The following is a 13,604-nucleotide window of genomic DNA, read 5'->3' on the forward strand; positions in this document are numbered from 1 at the left end:
GAGTTAATCCTTAAACCCCGTGACTCGAGTCATGATATCAGGATTAACCTATAGAAGAAAACATAAAAAAATCATGAAACAAAATCTTCAATCATTCGAATATCGATGGATGAAATTGAAAAAAAAATAAAAAAAGATAAAAAAAAAATTGCTATAAAAAAAATGACGATCAAATATGTATAAAAAATAAATGAAATAAAATAACGAGGGACAAAAATAAAAAATAAAATAAATCAAGAAAATGATAAAAAAAAACATTAATCAAACTAACAAGGACCAAATTAGATATAAAATTAAATTAAATCAAATATTTAGGGATGAAATTAAAAAAAAAATCATCTTAAAAAACATTAAAATCAAAATAAGTAGCAATCTAAAAAATAAAAACCAAAATTAATACAAATACAAACTGATAAGGTACTTTTAATTTTTTAAGGGCACACACGAAACCTAAGGCATGAAGAGGGGAAAGAGAAAGGAGAAGAAGAATACTTTGTTGGAGCCACACCGTCAATCTTTCATCGACAAGGCATCCACCACCTAGAAGAGCTTGGTGCATTACTTTCAATGCCGCTATGGAAGTTAGCATTTGATCATTAGGTAATGTCACACATGTCATCCGAAAAGACGTTGTATTACATGTGCCTACCACTTTTGATTTTTAAATAACATCTTATATTTATTGAAATACCAAATTGCTCCTTAGTCAACTTAATTATAACTAAGAAACATAATTAAAATAAAAAAAATACATTATTGAAATACCAAACATGATTAAAATACATGTGCCACTATGGAAGTTAGCATTTGATCGTTAGGTAATGCCACTATGGAAGTTAGCATTTGATCGTTAGGTAATGTCACACATGTCACCTGAAAAGACGTTGTATTACATGTGCCAACCATTTTTGATTTTTAAATAACATCTTATATTTATTGAAATACCAAATTGCTCCTTAGTCGACTTAATTATAACTAAGAAACATGATTAAAATACAAAAAAAACCCATGAACATTGGTTCATTGTTTTTTTTATTTTTAAAGATAATTTAGTTATTTTATTGTGTTTTTAAAAGTAAAGATTAAAAAAGCTCTTAAATGCTAGTTTTAAAATTTTTGCTTTAAAAAATAATTTAGTTATTATATATCGTGTCTACAAAAATGTTAAAAGGCTGATTTTTTTCCTGATTATTTTAATAATGATTAATAAACCTTGTAAAAAAAATTATGTTATCACTAATAGCTAGTTCTAATGATTTTTTTTGGAAGATCAAAATGATCAATTACATTGTTTTAATCCACCATACGTTGAAATATTTTACCCGATGCAATTCTGATGTGGTTAATTAAAATCAAAATTGATAAAATATTGATCAATTTGCCCCTCAATAATTGACATAAATTATGCTGTTGGATTGAATTCAACTTTTCTTAAAATTCAGGAACCTCAACATTTGGATCTCCATCATCTGGCCACCCTCACGCTGTCTAGTGGTGGCGCAGTAGGGAAAGACACGGTGCATGAAGCGGGAGATATTAAAAACAACATTTAGTCACTCCGTCCCAATCTTTTTGTTCAGATTAAAATTAAATTAAAAAAATAAATAAATTATTAATTAGTATAGAAAACATTAAAATTAGTGACATTTTCACCCTAGAGAAACAATATTTAACACACTGACATATGTTAATGTGAAGTACTCACCGTTTATTTTTCATTAATTCATTTTGTACATTAAATTTTAGTTTAGGTAATTTAATTATAATTAAAGGTCAATTATTTTTTTATTTCTTAAGTAAATACAGATTGGAAAAAAAGAGACAAAAAATAAAAAGACACAAAAAAATATAGGAAAGTTAGACAACACGTGTATGAATTTTTTATTTAAAAAAATAATAGAAAGAATGACATGATTTTATTTTTTTTTAAAAAAACCTGGGCTCTTTTTTTTTTTTTAGTTTAACGTGGATGTTTGGGTCAGTTTGCGTGTATCTCGACTAATCACATGAGCTCTGAAGTTAACGACCATGTAAGCCTCCAGTAGCTTTCATATGAGCAATCACAGGGCTAGAACCTGAAACAACAGATAGAACAAACCTCTTAGTTTTAAGCTCTTACCATTAGATTACCACTTAGATGGTTATATTAGCTCATTTTAAATGGCCAGCTGGCGACTTGAATGGAACAAGAGCTTCCGTCTGGTAATTCAACAAGCTGTCGTTGTTAAGTAATTTGTAAGTTATGCCTTTTCAAATCATTGGATTTCTTCTAAGCTCACAGATTTTTGCTGCGTACGAAGTCAGATTTTGTTTAAGCTTCACATCACTAGGTTCTCTCTTTGTTTTTTTCTTTTCGTTGATAATTCTGGACTGTTGTAAATTAAACGCAACGCTTTACCACAGATTCCAGCACAAAACAAAACTACAGTCTTCTCCTTCTCCTGTTGATAATGTTGAAATGTAACATCATCTATCTTTTATAGGAGCACTGAACGTCCAGGGAGGCTGAGCTGCAGCCTGAGAGATCCATGTTTCTGCTGCAATTGTAGCCAGCTGCAACTTTTTGCCCGCTTCTATGATGGTAATGATCAGACAACCTTACGTCTATAACCAGAATCACATAAATTTTCTTAGAATCCAAGCAATCTTTTGTTGTCTAGGTCTTTATTTTGAGACAAGGAACTCCATGCTATGCTAAGCTACCGTTGTGACTTGAACAATTCGATTCGCATTTCTAATAGCTTCCAAGGATGTGTAGCATATCAAAATATTGCTTTGTTATTGAGCTCTATGGAATTGCACCTTCTTCTTTTTTAAAATAAATAAATAAAATAAAATAAAACAAAACAGACTATTTATCAAAGGAAATGGCTATTAACAGGGCCTCGTTGACCTTTTCCAGTTTAAATGACTAAACTATGCTTTCTTTTCTTTTCTTCCTCTCCTTTTATAAGCACGTGTCCTTTTTCTTCTTCCGCAGCAATTTATTACAACCTCAAATACCAAAAATCCTTAACTCAATTAAAGACAAAAAAAAGAGAGAGAAGTAGATGATGATCTTGGTCATCATGCTAGCAATTTACATCAACAGCTTGATTGATACCCGGATTTTCAATGGCCCCTCCCTTTAATTACTACTTTTTCTTACTACCATTATTACCAACCGTGGCAACACCACCACCCAAAATTCAAAACACACCAAAAATTAATTGAACCGATTGATGCTCATTGATCTCCTCGTTACATAAATTTTGTATTAAATTTAAATTAAACACGAGATTGGGTTTCTTTCTCTCCCTTTCCCTTCCTCCCTGTTGGATAATTCTTTCCAAGAATCTTTAATGTGAATTTCTTGTTGATATGGTTGAGTGAATTGCATGGTGCTTGATTTTAAAGGGTTGAGAAAGGAGCGGTGGCTGTGATGGGTGGTGGTGGTGGTGTTAGAGGTTAGGGGGGTGGTGGTGTCTGTGGCAGGTTTGGTTTTCCGTGGTGTTGCTGTTTTGCAGTGTTTGGTTGGGATTCTCTCATTGAGAGATGAAGGATCTTAAACGGGTTGCTGTTCATCTTTTACGATTTCAAATTCAAAGTTGAGATTGTTTCTCTTTTTTTTTTTCCCTCACTTCGGTAGTGAGTTTGCTGAGTGAATTGATTTTTAATTAATTGAAATTAGTGAAAAAATAGTAAAAAAAAATAAAATACAATGACACTTTAGTCATTTTAAAAAAAGGAGTTAACAAGGTTATGCCAGAGAGAGAGGGGGGGGGGGGGTTTGGGCCGACAGCCACTCCCCAAAACATTATTTATTAATTTACGAGTTAGTTATCTAAATTATCAATACCATTCCCGTACAGAGAAATATTACTAAATATGTTAAAATTATCCAGGTAAAATACCGTAGTAGTTTACAGTACCTTTTTTTTTTTCCTGTTTTTGTTCTCAAATTTATTTTTTCAATTTCAATCTTTAATCACCAAATTGACATGTGTTTGTCAAACTTTGTCAAACATTCCAGCCATCGAAGGGTATGAATGTTCAATTACAATCTTTAAACACCAAATTGACATGTGTTTGTCAAACTTTGTCAAACATTCCAGCCATCGAAGGGTATGAATGTTCAATTACAATCTTTAAACACCAAATGACATGTTGTAAAATAATAATGGCATATTAAAATGTAAATTCAACTCCATCTCAAATAAAGAAAGAGATTAAATCATTAACATAGTTTATAAGAAATAGATCAGTCCTTTTTTTTTATTATATGTCAATTCACACCTTACATAAAACCTTAAATAATATAAAACAAGCTTTTCAAATCACCCCTCACCCTATACATCATCTTATTGATACTTTATTTTGACTATTAAAATATGATTTATTTTCTCCATATTTTAACTGCTCAACATTATATTTTAGTATATAGTCCTATAAAGCATACTTGATGAGTTAAAACTTAAACAGGACGATGACTTCTAGAAAACAAAAGAGCAAGTTAAAGTGGGAAGACATTTCCGACAGTAGAAAACTAACCTTCAAGTTATCAAGTCACTGTCAATTTGCCAACAAAAAACAATACACAAATGTATAAAATTTAAACTCAATTTGGGTGAATTCAACGGCATGAAAATGACTAAATGAGTTAGGCGACCTTTCTAATAATAGAAAACCAATTATACTTACCGGCTTATTTGGAAATATGAAAAAAATTATTTGTTAAAAGATATAAAATTAATATATGTTTTTATTGTTACAAGGTTTATTTTTACAAAATTATTTAAAAATAATAATTTAAAAATAAAAAAAATTAAAACCACGTACCTCACACCACAACAAGTGAAGAACCTAACGACAGCACACAATAGAATCGACGAAACTTAAAATTGTCTGTTTCTATTTGATTGAATCTCACACGTTATTAGCGGAAGTTAATTCCGGAACTTGGAAAAAGACACTTTAGACTTTAATAGATATTTTAAGCAATTTATTAAAGGAAAATGTTTTCAGATGAACGAAGACTGATAATTTCCAATGCTCTCTATCCAGTTCCCTCTTTGCATCGGCAACACTCACAGCCACCACAGAGAATACTACTCCTGCCATAGCAAAACAGTTAGCCAAAAGAGAAACAAGAGAATTGTCATGGCAGCGACGATCAATGATACTGCTAATCAAGAGTACGATCGTTCAAAAGAAGTGAAACAGTTTGATGATTCCAAAATCGGAGTCAAGGGCTTAATTGACTCGGGCATCACCTCAATTCCTCGGATTTTTATTCACCCGCCAGAGACCCTGTCTGATCTCAAATCCAAGAGGAGTACCCGACTACCCGATTCTGAATCCAATCTGATCCCCACAATCGATATCTCGGGCTTGGAGGATTCGAATCGACGGTCAGCAGTAGTGGATAAAGTTGGACGTGCGTGTCGCGAGTTCGGGTTCTTTCAAGTTGTTAATCATGGGGTTCCTCTGGAAGTGTTGGACCGTACGATTGGAGCTATAAAGGGGTTTCATGAACTGCCCACGGAGGAGAAGATGCGGTGGTATCGTAGAGAGATGGGGTCTGGCGTCTCCTTCCTCTCCAACGTCGACTTGTTTCATTCTAAAGCTGCTAGTTGGAGGTAATAAATACCCTGTTTATGTACCCTTCTAATTCCAAAATATTTTTTTTTGTACTATTTGATATCAATGGTATTCTCAATCAGAGCGACAGCTTCCGCAGCAAAGTCTCTTTTCAATTTGATTTTAAGTAGACCATTCAATTCTGATTCTGAACTGGTACATGCATAAGAAAATTAATTTTCTCTTTATTGATATATCTGAATCCCTGTCCTATAATATTAATAATTAATAATTGGTATAGTTTTCTTGGTTAGATTTTAAATTTGTTTTTTAAAAATTATTAGTTTGAGTTTTAAAATTTTTAAAATTAATTGAGATTTAAGTTTTACATGATTGTTAATTTTATAGTCTAAAAAATTAATCTAACACGTTAATAAAAAAAATTAATAATTAATAATTTAATTCTTTTTACTTTTTTGATCCATCTTCCTCCCTCCCACTGAATGGAATACCATTTAGTTATTGGCTAGTTTTTTGTCCGTGAATTTCAATTTACATATGAGGTATATGGGAATCCACGGGTATGAATTCCTTGATTTTAAATAGTTTAACAGTCAATTCCCCTCTTCTAATCTTTCCAACAGCATAATCCTCCAAAATTTTCAAAACTTCACTTGAAGGAACGGTAATAGTCCCTGATCTAATGGATATGTGCAATAATACATGTCGAGAAAGACAGTGTTCACGCGTTCTTGGGATACAGATTTTCAATTATTCTGGTACAAAAGCCATAATGTATTTCCATCTGCAGGGACACACTCCAGATGACTCTTGGCCCTAACTTACCAGAGCTTGAAGAAATCCCTGCGATATGTAGAAACGAGCTTGTTGATTGGAATGAATGCGCCAAACAATTGGGAGAGCTGTTGATGGAACTGTTATGTGAAGGCCTAGGATTAAATGCAGGGAAGTTGAAGGACTTGACATTTTTGGATGCTAGGACCATGGCAGCCCACTATTATCCTTACTGTCCCCAGCCTGATCTAACAGTCGGGATTATGTCTCACACAGATCCTGGAGTTTTAACAGTATTACTGCAGGATCAGATTGGTGGTTTGCAGGTTAAACATGGGGAGGGTTGGGTGGATGTTAAACCTGTCCCTGGTGCTATTGTCATCAATGTTGGGGATATAATGCAGGTAGGAACTAGTAACCAGTAACTAGTCTCACTGCTCTTTAACTTATCACCCTGGATACCTTAAAGATTGATGTGCAAATAGGATGAAATTCTGAAGCTTTAAATTCTAATGTGTTCCTTTATGAGTTTCAGATTCTGTCTAATGACGAGTACAAGAGCAATGAGCATAGAGTGTTGGCTAATGGTTGCCATGAACCACGGATTTCAATTGCAATTTTCTTCAACCCACTCAAGAGGGATAGCTTGTTTGGACCTTTTCCGGAGCTAATATCACCAGAAAAACCAGCTGTTTACCGGGAGTTTATATACACGGATTATATAAAAAGGTTCTTCACAAAAGAGTTGGATGGAAAATCTTTGACAAATTACTACAAGCTGTGAGGCATGGAGAAAACAAGAAAGAACACGACCTTGTAATATGGATTACTGGACAGTGTAGCCAGTTAATATTCTCCCTGTAATTTATTATGCCTAGAAGTTGGTTAATTTAATTGCATAATGGCATTATTTGGTTCATACAATCCCCATGATCAAATGTGTGCAAGTAATGGACTGTATGCTACGGTTCTTCACAAAAGAGTTGGATGGAAACTCTCTGAAAGTTTACTATAAGCAGTGAACGAACAAATGCTCCAGTGTAATAATATTTTTGAACTTAGCTGTCATTCTTATATTACATATATTAGAGGTTGGAAGAAACAAAATAATTTTCACCATATTAATTCGGTAACAAACATGTCCTCTTACAATTTTCTCAGTGACCTCTTTTATGCACTTTGACAACTTCCATCTCATCTACAACAGGGATTCATCAAGTTTGCAAAACCACAAGAAGAATTTTACCATTGACCTCTCTGTTGTCTGTCACATCCACATCATGTGCGTGTTGATCAACAACGCATTTCTCAATCAAGAATTCTCAGATTCAGTTCCAGAACATCATGTTTCCTTTTTCCCTCCATGTCCAAACCATTCAGCCATATCTTCATCATCAGTAGATTCAAGGTACTTGAATCTTCTTTGAGTGTTGGCATATTCAAATTCCTTTTCATCTTCTTCCACATGCACACCACCTTTGCTCCTCTCCAACATTTCTAGCTTCCATCTCTCTCTTTTTTGGGCATTTTGAGACAAACTGCTCTTTCCTCCCGCAATAGGGAAATCTACAAATCTCACACCCTCATTCGATGAAATTGAATGATCATCTTCTCTTTCTTCTTCCACAAATCTCCACACGTCTGCACCTCTGTTGTGATGTGTTCCATGCACTCCTACAAAATTATGATCAGCGGCTTCATTTCCACTGTGAAGAAACTTCAATCTACTCTGCTCAGGATTACCTCCCTTGCCATGTTCAAGCTCAGTAGATGACTTTAAACAATTTGATGCCTTTGGCCTTCTATGATCACATTTCAAGCATACCATGTTTCTTCTGAAATTGATGTAGTTGCACCTGCACAATATATATATAGTATGGTTGTGATAGAACAATAGAGAGTAACTACGTTAAGTATGCATATTTATAAATCTAGAAAAATTGAACAATAGAGAGTAACTACGTTAAGTATGCATATTTATAAATCTAGAAAAATTGCAAGTGGAAATAACCCACGATTCACATTCCCACTCCCCAGGATTAAGGTGCCGCTTTGGAGGCTTCTCTTGGCATTGCAGACATCTTGTATTCTTGGCAAAGTTCAAGAAATTACATCTGTAGGAATAAAAAGTCAACGGAAAAGCAGAGCCTCGAGTAATAGAATACCAATAAATCTAAGAATCCATACATTGCACAAATCCAGTCTCCTTTCTTCAATGGAAGATGATCCTGATCCTCGCATAGATGCTTTAGCCTTTCATGGTGCAATCCATCACACCGCAGACATCTAACATTTCTGGCAAAATTGAGGAAGTTGCATCTAACAAACAATATATAGAAGGAAGGTTAGCCACTTGAAGACAAAAAACTATAGATGCCTCGAAATTCAAAATGCCTAAAGATCAAATCATAAATTACTCAGGGCAAAGCCAATCGCCAGGCTTCATTGGAACATTTATTGGGCCTTTATCTTGTGTAGTCGAATTATTTGGTAAAGGGAGACCCCTTTTCAAGGGTTTGCCATTAGGGAGGTCAGAGACAAGTTCGTCATTGCTAAGGCCCACCAACTCCTTCAGCAGCCTTCTCACTGATTCTTTAACCATTTTGTTCTTTTGACATGGCTTATTCTCCACTGTACCGGAAACATAATCGAGCCCATATGTCAGTAGAATACGCATGACATCCACAGTTCGCCCACCTTCATCTTCTCGTGCTTTGACATATGCCCTTTCACAGTCTCCCCTTAAGTTGCAGGAGCTGCAAACCTACGAAGATTACCAATAAACAGAGGCATCCCTTACTGATTGATCTAGAAAATTTGCCAAGAAACACTGAAAAAATAAAAAGAAAAGATTTCTTTTACTATAAAATTCTTTTCGAGAGAAAAAGTTTAGTACATACATGTCCTTCGTTGATGCCCACATGTGCTCTTAAACGTTTCCCAGAGTTTACAACTTTTCTATCTATGCTAGGGCAGCCGCATCCTGCAATAACCCCAATATCTTTCCTCGAGAAGTACCTGGCAGCAAAAGTAGCATGAGAAAGAGAGGCTATTTCTCTCACATTAACCCAATATCAAACAGGTGGCATGCATATTAGAAACAATAATCACAGAAATATATAATCACGTTGCTTAAAATCAAAGCTGGAACTGAAACTACTCTAGAAATAAATAAATAAAAGAAGCAAATATCAAAAGTTAGAGGCAAATCATTCACCCACAAATTAATCTCGGATACCTTATTAGTCCAAACCGATCCCGTGCAAAATTAAGGCACGCGGTTCTAATACAACTCGCGTCCTTGGAACCCAGTTCCTTGTTTCCAACTGGGTTTCCACCAGCTTCAAAGTACCCTCTCTTTAACAGCAATTCCATCAAATCCACCCATTCAGGCCAAGGATGGGAAATCTGAACCGTCGATTCCATTCGTTCACTGGGGTGGCTGTCATCGGAAGGTTCGTTAGTTTTTGATGGAAGTTGGTTTTTTTGGTTTGTGGGTTTTGAAGAATCGAGGACTTCTACCTCCTCGAAAATGAAGTCTAGATCCTGGGTTTTGGAGAAGCTGTGTAAATGTGAAATGGGTAGAAGAAACTTAGGGTTTTTATAACAGCTTTTAATGGAAAAGGAAAGATATTCATGGCGAAATTGAAAGAGCTTATGCATTTTTTAAGGATTTGGAGTCTTCTTTGGGGCGGGAAAATGAGCAGGTGACCGTTATTTTAAGGTTTCCTTTCATAGATTTTAAAGGGACAGGTTGGATTTGCGGAACTTTTGAACTGGAATAGAGGAGGGGCCGGGGGAGATATAGATGTTTTATACAAAGTCTGTGTGTTTGGAAACGACAATAAGTTGCCCCGAACCTGGGTAGTAGATGATGGATGGTGATAGCAATAAAATTTTACCTTATCTTTATTTTCAAGTAGGTTGAAACAAGAATTGTTGCCCGATCTGGCTTTCATGTACAATATGAAATGCTAGGAAAGGAATATGGTTTTATCACGGGAAAAAAGAACTTGAGAAAATATTATGCAAGGTGAGGTAATCAAAAGAGGAATAAGGTAGGATCTCACCGAGTTACCCTACAAAGCTATAAAAATGGAGTAAATATAATATAAACAATTAAAACCAAGCCAAAGAACTGACAGGAATTCAACATTGCAAAAACTGCAAACCAAAACAAACGCTAACTGCAAAACTGGCAGCTGCTGCACAGATTAGAAAATCCTGGAGCTTGAGCAACTTCCTGTATCAGCTTTTGAATTCCAAAGCCAAAGCTGAACGGGCATGAATGGTCAATCTCACTAGAGCAGTTACACCAAGGAATTGAGCATTACAAGGGTTTGTGTATATATGTTCTTATCTTTCCAGGCAGTGTAAATGCCAGCACGTCATGCCATTTTGTAAGGACTAAGAACAATAAGAAGGAAGACATTCTTTTGCGAGTCGCTTTTCACCCATCTAGATTTATTCTGCACAGTCATCATCCCCAGCAGGCGCAAAGGTATTAAGGGCAAGGGTGGGTTTTAGCCAAGATGAAGATGAAGATTTTATCAACATTTTTTTATGAGTTTTATATAAAAAAATTTATAATTATCGATTGAGTTATAAATTTTTTTTAAAAAATTATGTGAAACCTTTTAATATGATGTTTTAACTTAGGTTAAAATTTCAAAAGTTTATGAAAAATTCAAAAATTTGATGAAAAATTATAATTTGACTAGTTTTATGTTATTGAACGTACTTTTCAATCCGATCATCAGGTTGAGCTAAAATTTTACGAGGAATCTTAAAATATATTGAATAAAATTTGGTTAAAATTTTAGAAAAACGGAGCTTGGTAGTGTTAATAAAAAAATCATAAAATAAAAGAAAAATGACTTATAATTAGAAGTAAAATGGTTATTTGTCATTAAAAAATAAAACAAATAAGCTTTATATATATATATATATATATATATATATATATATATATATATATATATTACCGATCGGGTAGAAGTAGAATAGAAAAATGAAAAAAAGAAAATGTTAGAGAGAAATAAAAAAAAGTAAGGTAAAAATATATATAAAAAAATTTCTGGCCCTTGATTCCCAGACCTTCCCTGTAACTCTTTTGGCGACAGAACATGTAAATAATAGAATACTATGACCTTTACCTTTATTTTCTAAATTGCAAACAACACACGTGTAGTTTGGTTTAAATCCTTCATTGATAGCAAACCATGCTATACATCAATTATCAGGATGGATGCTATTAAACAAGTCTTCATGTCGTGCTTAGAGTCACAGAAGGGAAGATGCACTTCATTCACCACTCTAGTGCCATTCAGTGTATATTTTATGAGAGAGATTTCTTTTTGGGATCGAACAGCTTACGTTTTTCTTCTTCAAATCCATCGCTTAGTGACTGCGCATCAACCGTCGCAACTCTCGGACCTGAACACTTGTCCCCAGAGCCTCAGACTTGTTATAAACTAAGCCTCCCCAGTCCCCAACAGCCAGGGCCAACCTATTCTAATTCCAAATACAACATGGATCAATTGGGAACTTGTGTAAAAAACAAATAAACTGTTGGGGTATAAATGTACCATATTGAAAGAAAGAAAGAAAGAAGGAAGGAAGAGGTATAAGCACGATACAAGTGAAACGCCATAAATACCCAGGTTATTAACTATTCTACTGTAGATTAACCCAACACTAAAAGGGAAATAATGAAAGGGGACACTGCCAAGCTAGGACGCCTAGAAGTTAAACACGACCTGGCTAGCCCAAGGCCGTAGATTTCCAAACTGATAGAGCCCAAGAACTTATGTCTCAGATTTAATAATCGATAGCAGAGCTCAAAGAGATCCGAGTTCTGATGGAGCTCAACAAGAAAATTGAAACTTTATACCCAAAAAAAAAAAATCTAAGCCCAGAAACCAAGAAAAGGAAAAATAAAATTAGAAGTCAAGTTTTGATGGAGTCCAACAAAAGAACTAACCTTATGCCAAGAGAGAGAGAGAGAGGAGAAATTTAAGAAAGAGAAGGTGATGCCTTACGCAAGAAATGATGTGGTATACCAAATATAAAGAAAGAAAGAAAGAAAGAAAAAGATCACTTCGTTAATAAATGAAGCTCGACCCAAAAAGAGCACGTGAGGTGTGTGCAATGTGTCCACGTGGCAATCTTAGGAGAGAAAAAAAGGCTGATGGTTGCACGAGGGTGTTGAATGTGCTGCGTATACAAAAAATGAAGTATAATTTTTTAACTAATTTACAATTAAATAATAAAATTTTAAAAAAAATTAATTAAAAAATAATCAAGTTAATTTAGGTTAATCCACTAAACACAAGATTTTAGTCATAAGATCATGATAAATTCAAAAAAATTAAATTAAAAAATTATGAAACTTTACTTTTAATAAATCTAATGTGGAAGATTTAAAAACAAAATCTATGATTCCAGTATGTAAAATAATAGAAAAAAAATTATGATATAAAATTCTCAGCTAAAATTAAAAAAAAAACAATGTTTTTTGAATTAAAAAAATAAATAAAAAACACACAAAATACTATTACATGTTTGGTTAACGTGGTTACAGTAACTCACCGTGTTTTGTTAATTAATTAATGTACTTGGTGGAGTGCATAATTAATCATTTTAATATGGACTGGGCTCAACTCTGAATGAAAAATAATAAAAGTGGGCATTCCCAAACAAAGAAGCCCATCAAAAAGTTAAAGCTGATAAAGTTAAACACAACCCAGCCCAAGGCTAAAGGATTCAAATTTAACCTAACCACCTGCGCGCCTCCATATGTCATCATCACGATGATGCCAAAGACTTAATGGCCCTGCATGTTAGGATTAAATTTTAGTTTTACCATCTGCGTCTTACTATTACACGCCCCTAAGACGGAAACAGCTGAGATCTTGAAACCATAGTTCCAGTGATGATTAAGAGGAAAGGAAAGTTTGTTCTGAGTATAGCAGTTCAGCTACTTCATGCAGCTGAAGTTGACTTTCAGGGAGGATTTGGGACTATAAATACTTCCAGGACTTTTCTTCTGACTGATTCTAGACAGAACATCGAGGCCAAGAGTGCCCACTGAAATATTAATTTGTTTGCAAATATTTCTATTACTGACAAAGCCAAGAAAATGTATGTTACTTTGCAGGAATGCCTAACTCCTGTAGTCAAGCAATCTAGCAACAAAGTAGCTGCGCTGCCATATCCATAAGTAAAAAGCAGATGCTTGTCTGCTAGTT

At 34.3% G+C, this 13,604-nt stretch overlaps 2 protein-coding genes across 3 annotated transcripts; one reads left to right on the forward strand and one right to left on the reverse strand.

Moving 5' to 3' along the window:
* Positions 1-4,985: 4,985 nt before the first annotated feature.
* On the forward strand, positions 4,986-7,278 carry LOC133695915 (1-aminocyclopropane-1-carboxylate oxidase homolog 4-like). The gene is made up of 3 exons (XM_062117892.1): positions 4,986-5,618; positions 6,371-6,758; positions 6,890-7,278. The coding sequence occupies exons 1-3, from the start codon at positions 5,029-5,031 to the stop codon at positions 7,136-7,138; spliced, it is 1,227 nt and encodes a 408-aa protein (XP_061973876.1). The 5' UTR covers positions 4,986-5,028; the 3' UTR covers positions 7,139-7,278.
* A 95-nt stretch (positions 7,279-7,373) lies between these two features.
* LOC133695914 (uncharacterized) lies at positions 7,374-10,345 on the reverse strand. 2 transcript variants are annotated; one of them, XM_062117891.1, is made up of 7 exons: positions 9,593-10,345; positions 9,255-9,372; positions 8,772-9,118; positions 8,542-8,673; positions 8,370-8,468; positions 8,098-8,210; positions 7,374-8,028 (listed from the first exon to the last, which is right to left on the reverse strand). In XM_062117891.1, exons 1-7 carry the CDS (start codon positions 10,015-10,017, stop codon positions 7,697-7,699), a joined length of 1,566 nt encoding a protein of 521 aa, XP_061973875.1. In that variant the 5' UTR covers positions 10,018-10,345; the 3' UTR covers positions 7,374-7,696. The 2 variants fall into 2 exon arrangements, with proteins under 2 accessions (XP_061973875.1, XP_061973874.1); XM_062117890.1 differs by having other exon boundaries at positions 7,374-8,210; positions 9,593-10,341.
* Positions 10,346-13,604: the final 3,259 nt, after the last annotated feature.

This window comes from Populus nigra, chromosome 6 (genome assembly GCF_951802175.1).
Source record: "Populus nigra chromosome 6, ddPopNigr1.1, whole genome shotgun sequence".
In the NCBI taxonomy this organism is placed as follows: domain Eukaryota; kingdom Viridiplantae; phylum Streptophyta; class Magnoliopsida; order Malpighiales; family Salicaceae; genus Populus; species Populus nigra.

Excerpts from the sequence above, each read along its gene's own strand:
- LOC133695915 (XM_062117892.1), top strand. The coding sequence starts at position 5,029 with ATGCTCTCTATCCAGTTCCCTCTTTGCATCGGCAACACTCACAGCCAC. Across the intron at positions 5,619-6,370 it reads TCTAAAGCTGCTAGTTGGAG|GGACACACTCCAGATGACTC; the intron begins GTAATAAATACC and ends TTCCATCTGCAG. Across the intron at positions 6,759-6,889 it reads ATGTTGGGGATATAATGCAG|ATTCTGTCTAATGACGAGTA; the intron begins GTAGGAACTAGT and ends TATGAGTTTCAG.
- LOC133695914 (XM_062117890.1), bottom strand. The coding sequence starts at position 10,017 with ATGCATAAGCTCTTTCAATTTCGCCATGAATATCTTTCCTTTTCCATT. Across the intron at positions 9,119-9,254 it reads TGGGCATCAACGAAGGACAT|GTTTGCAGCTCCTGCAACTT; the intron begins GTATGTACTAAA and ends TAATCTTCGTAG. Across the intron at positions 8,674-8,771 it reads GGCGATTGGCTTTGCCCTGA|ATGCAACTTCCTCAATTTTG; the intron begins GTAATTTATGAT and ends ATTGTTTGTTAG.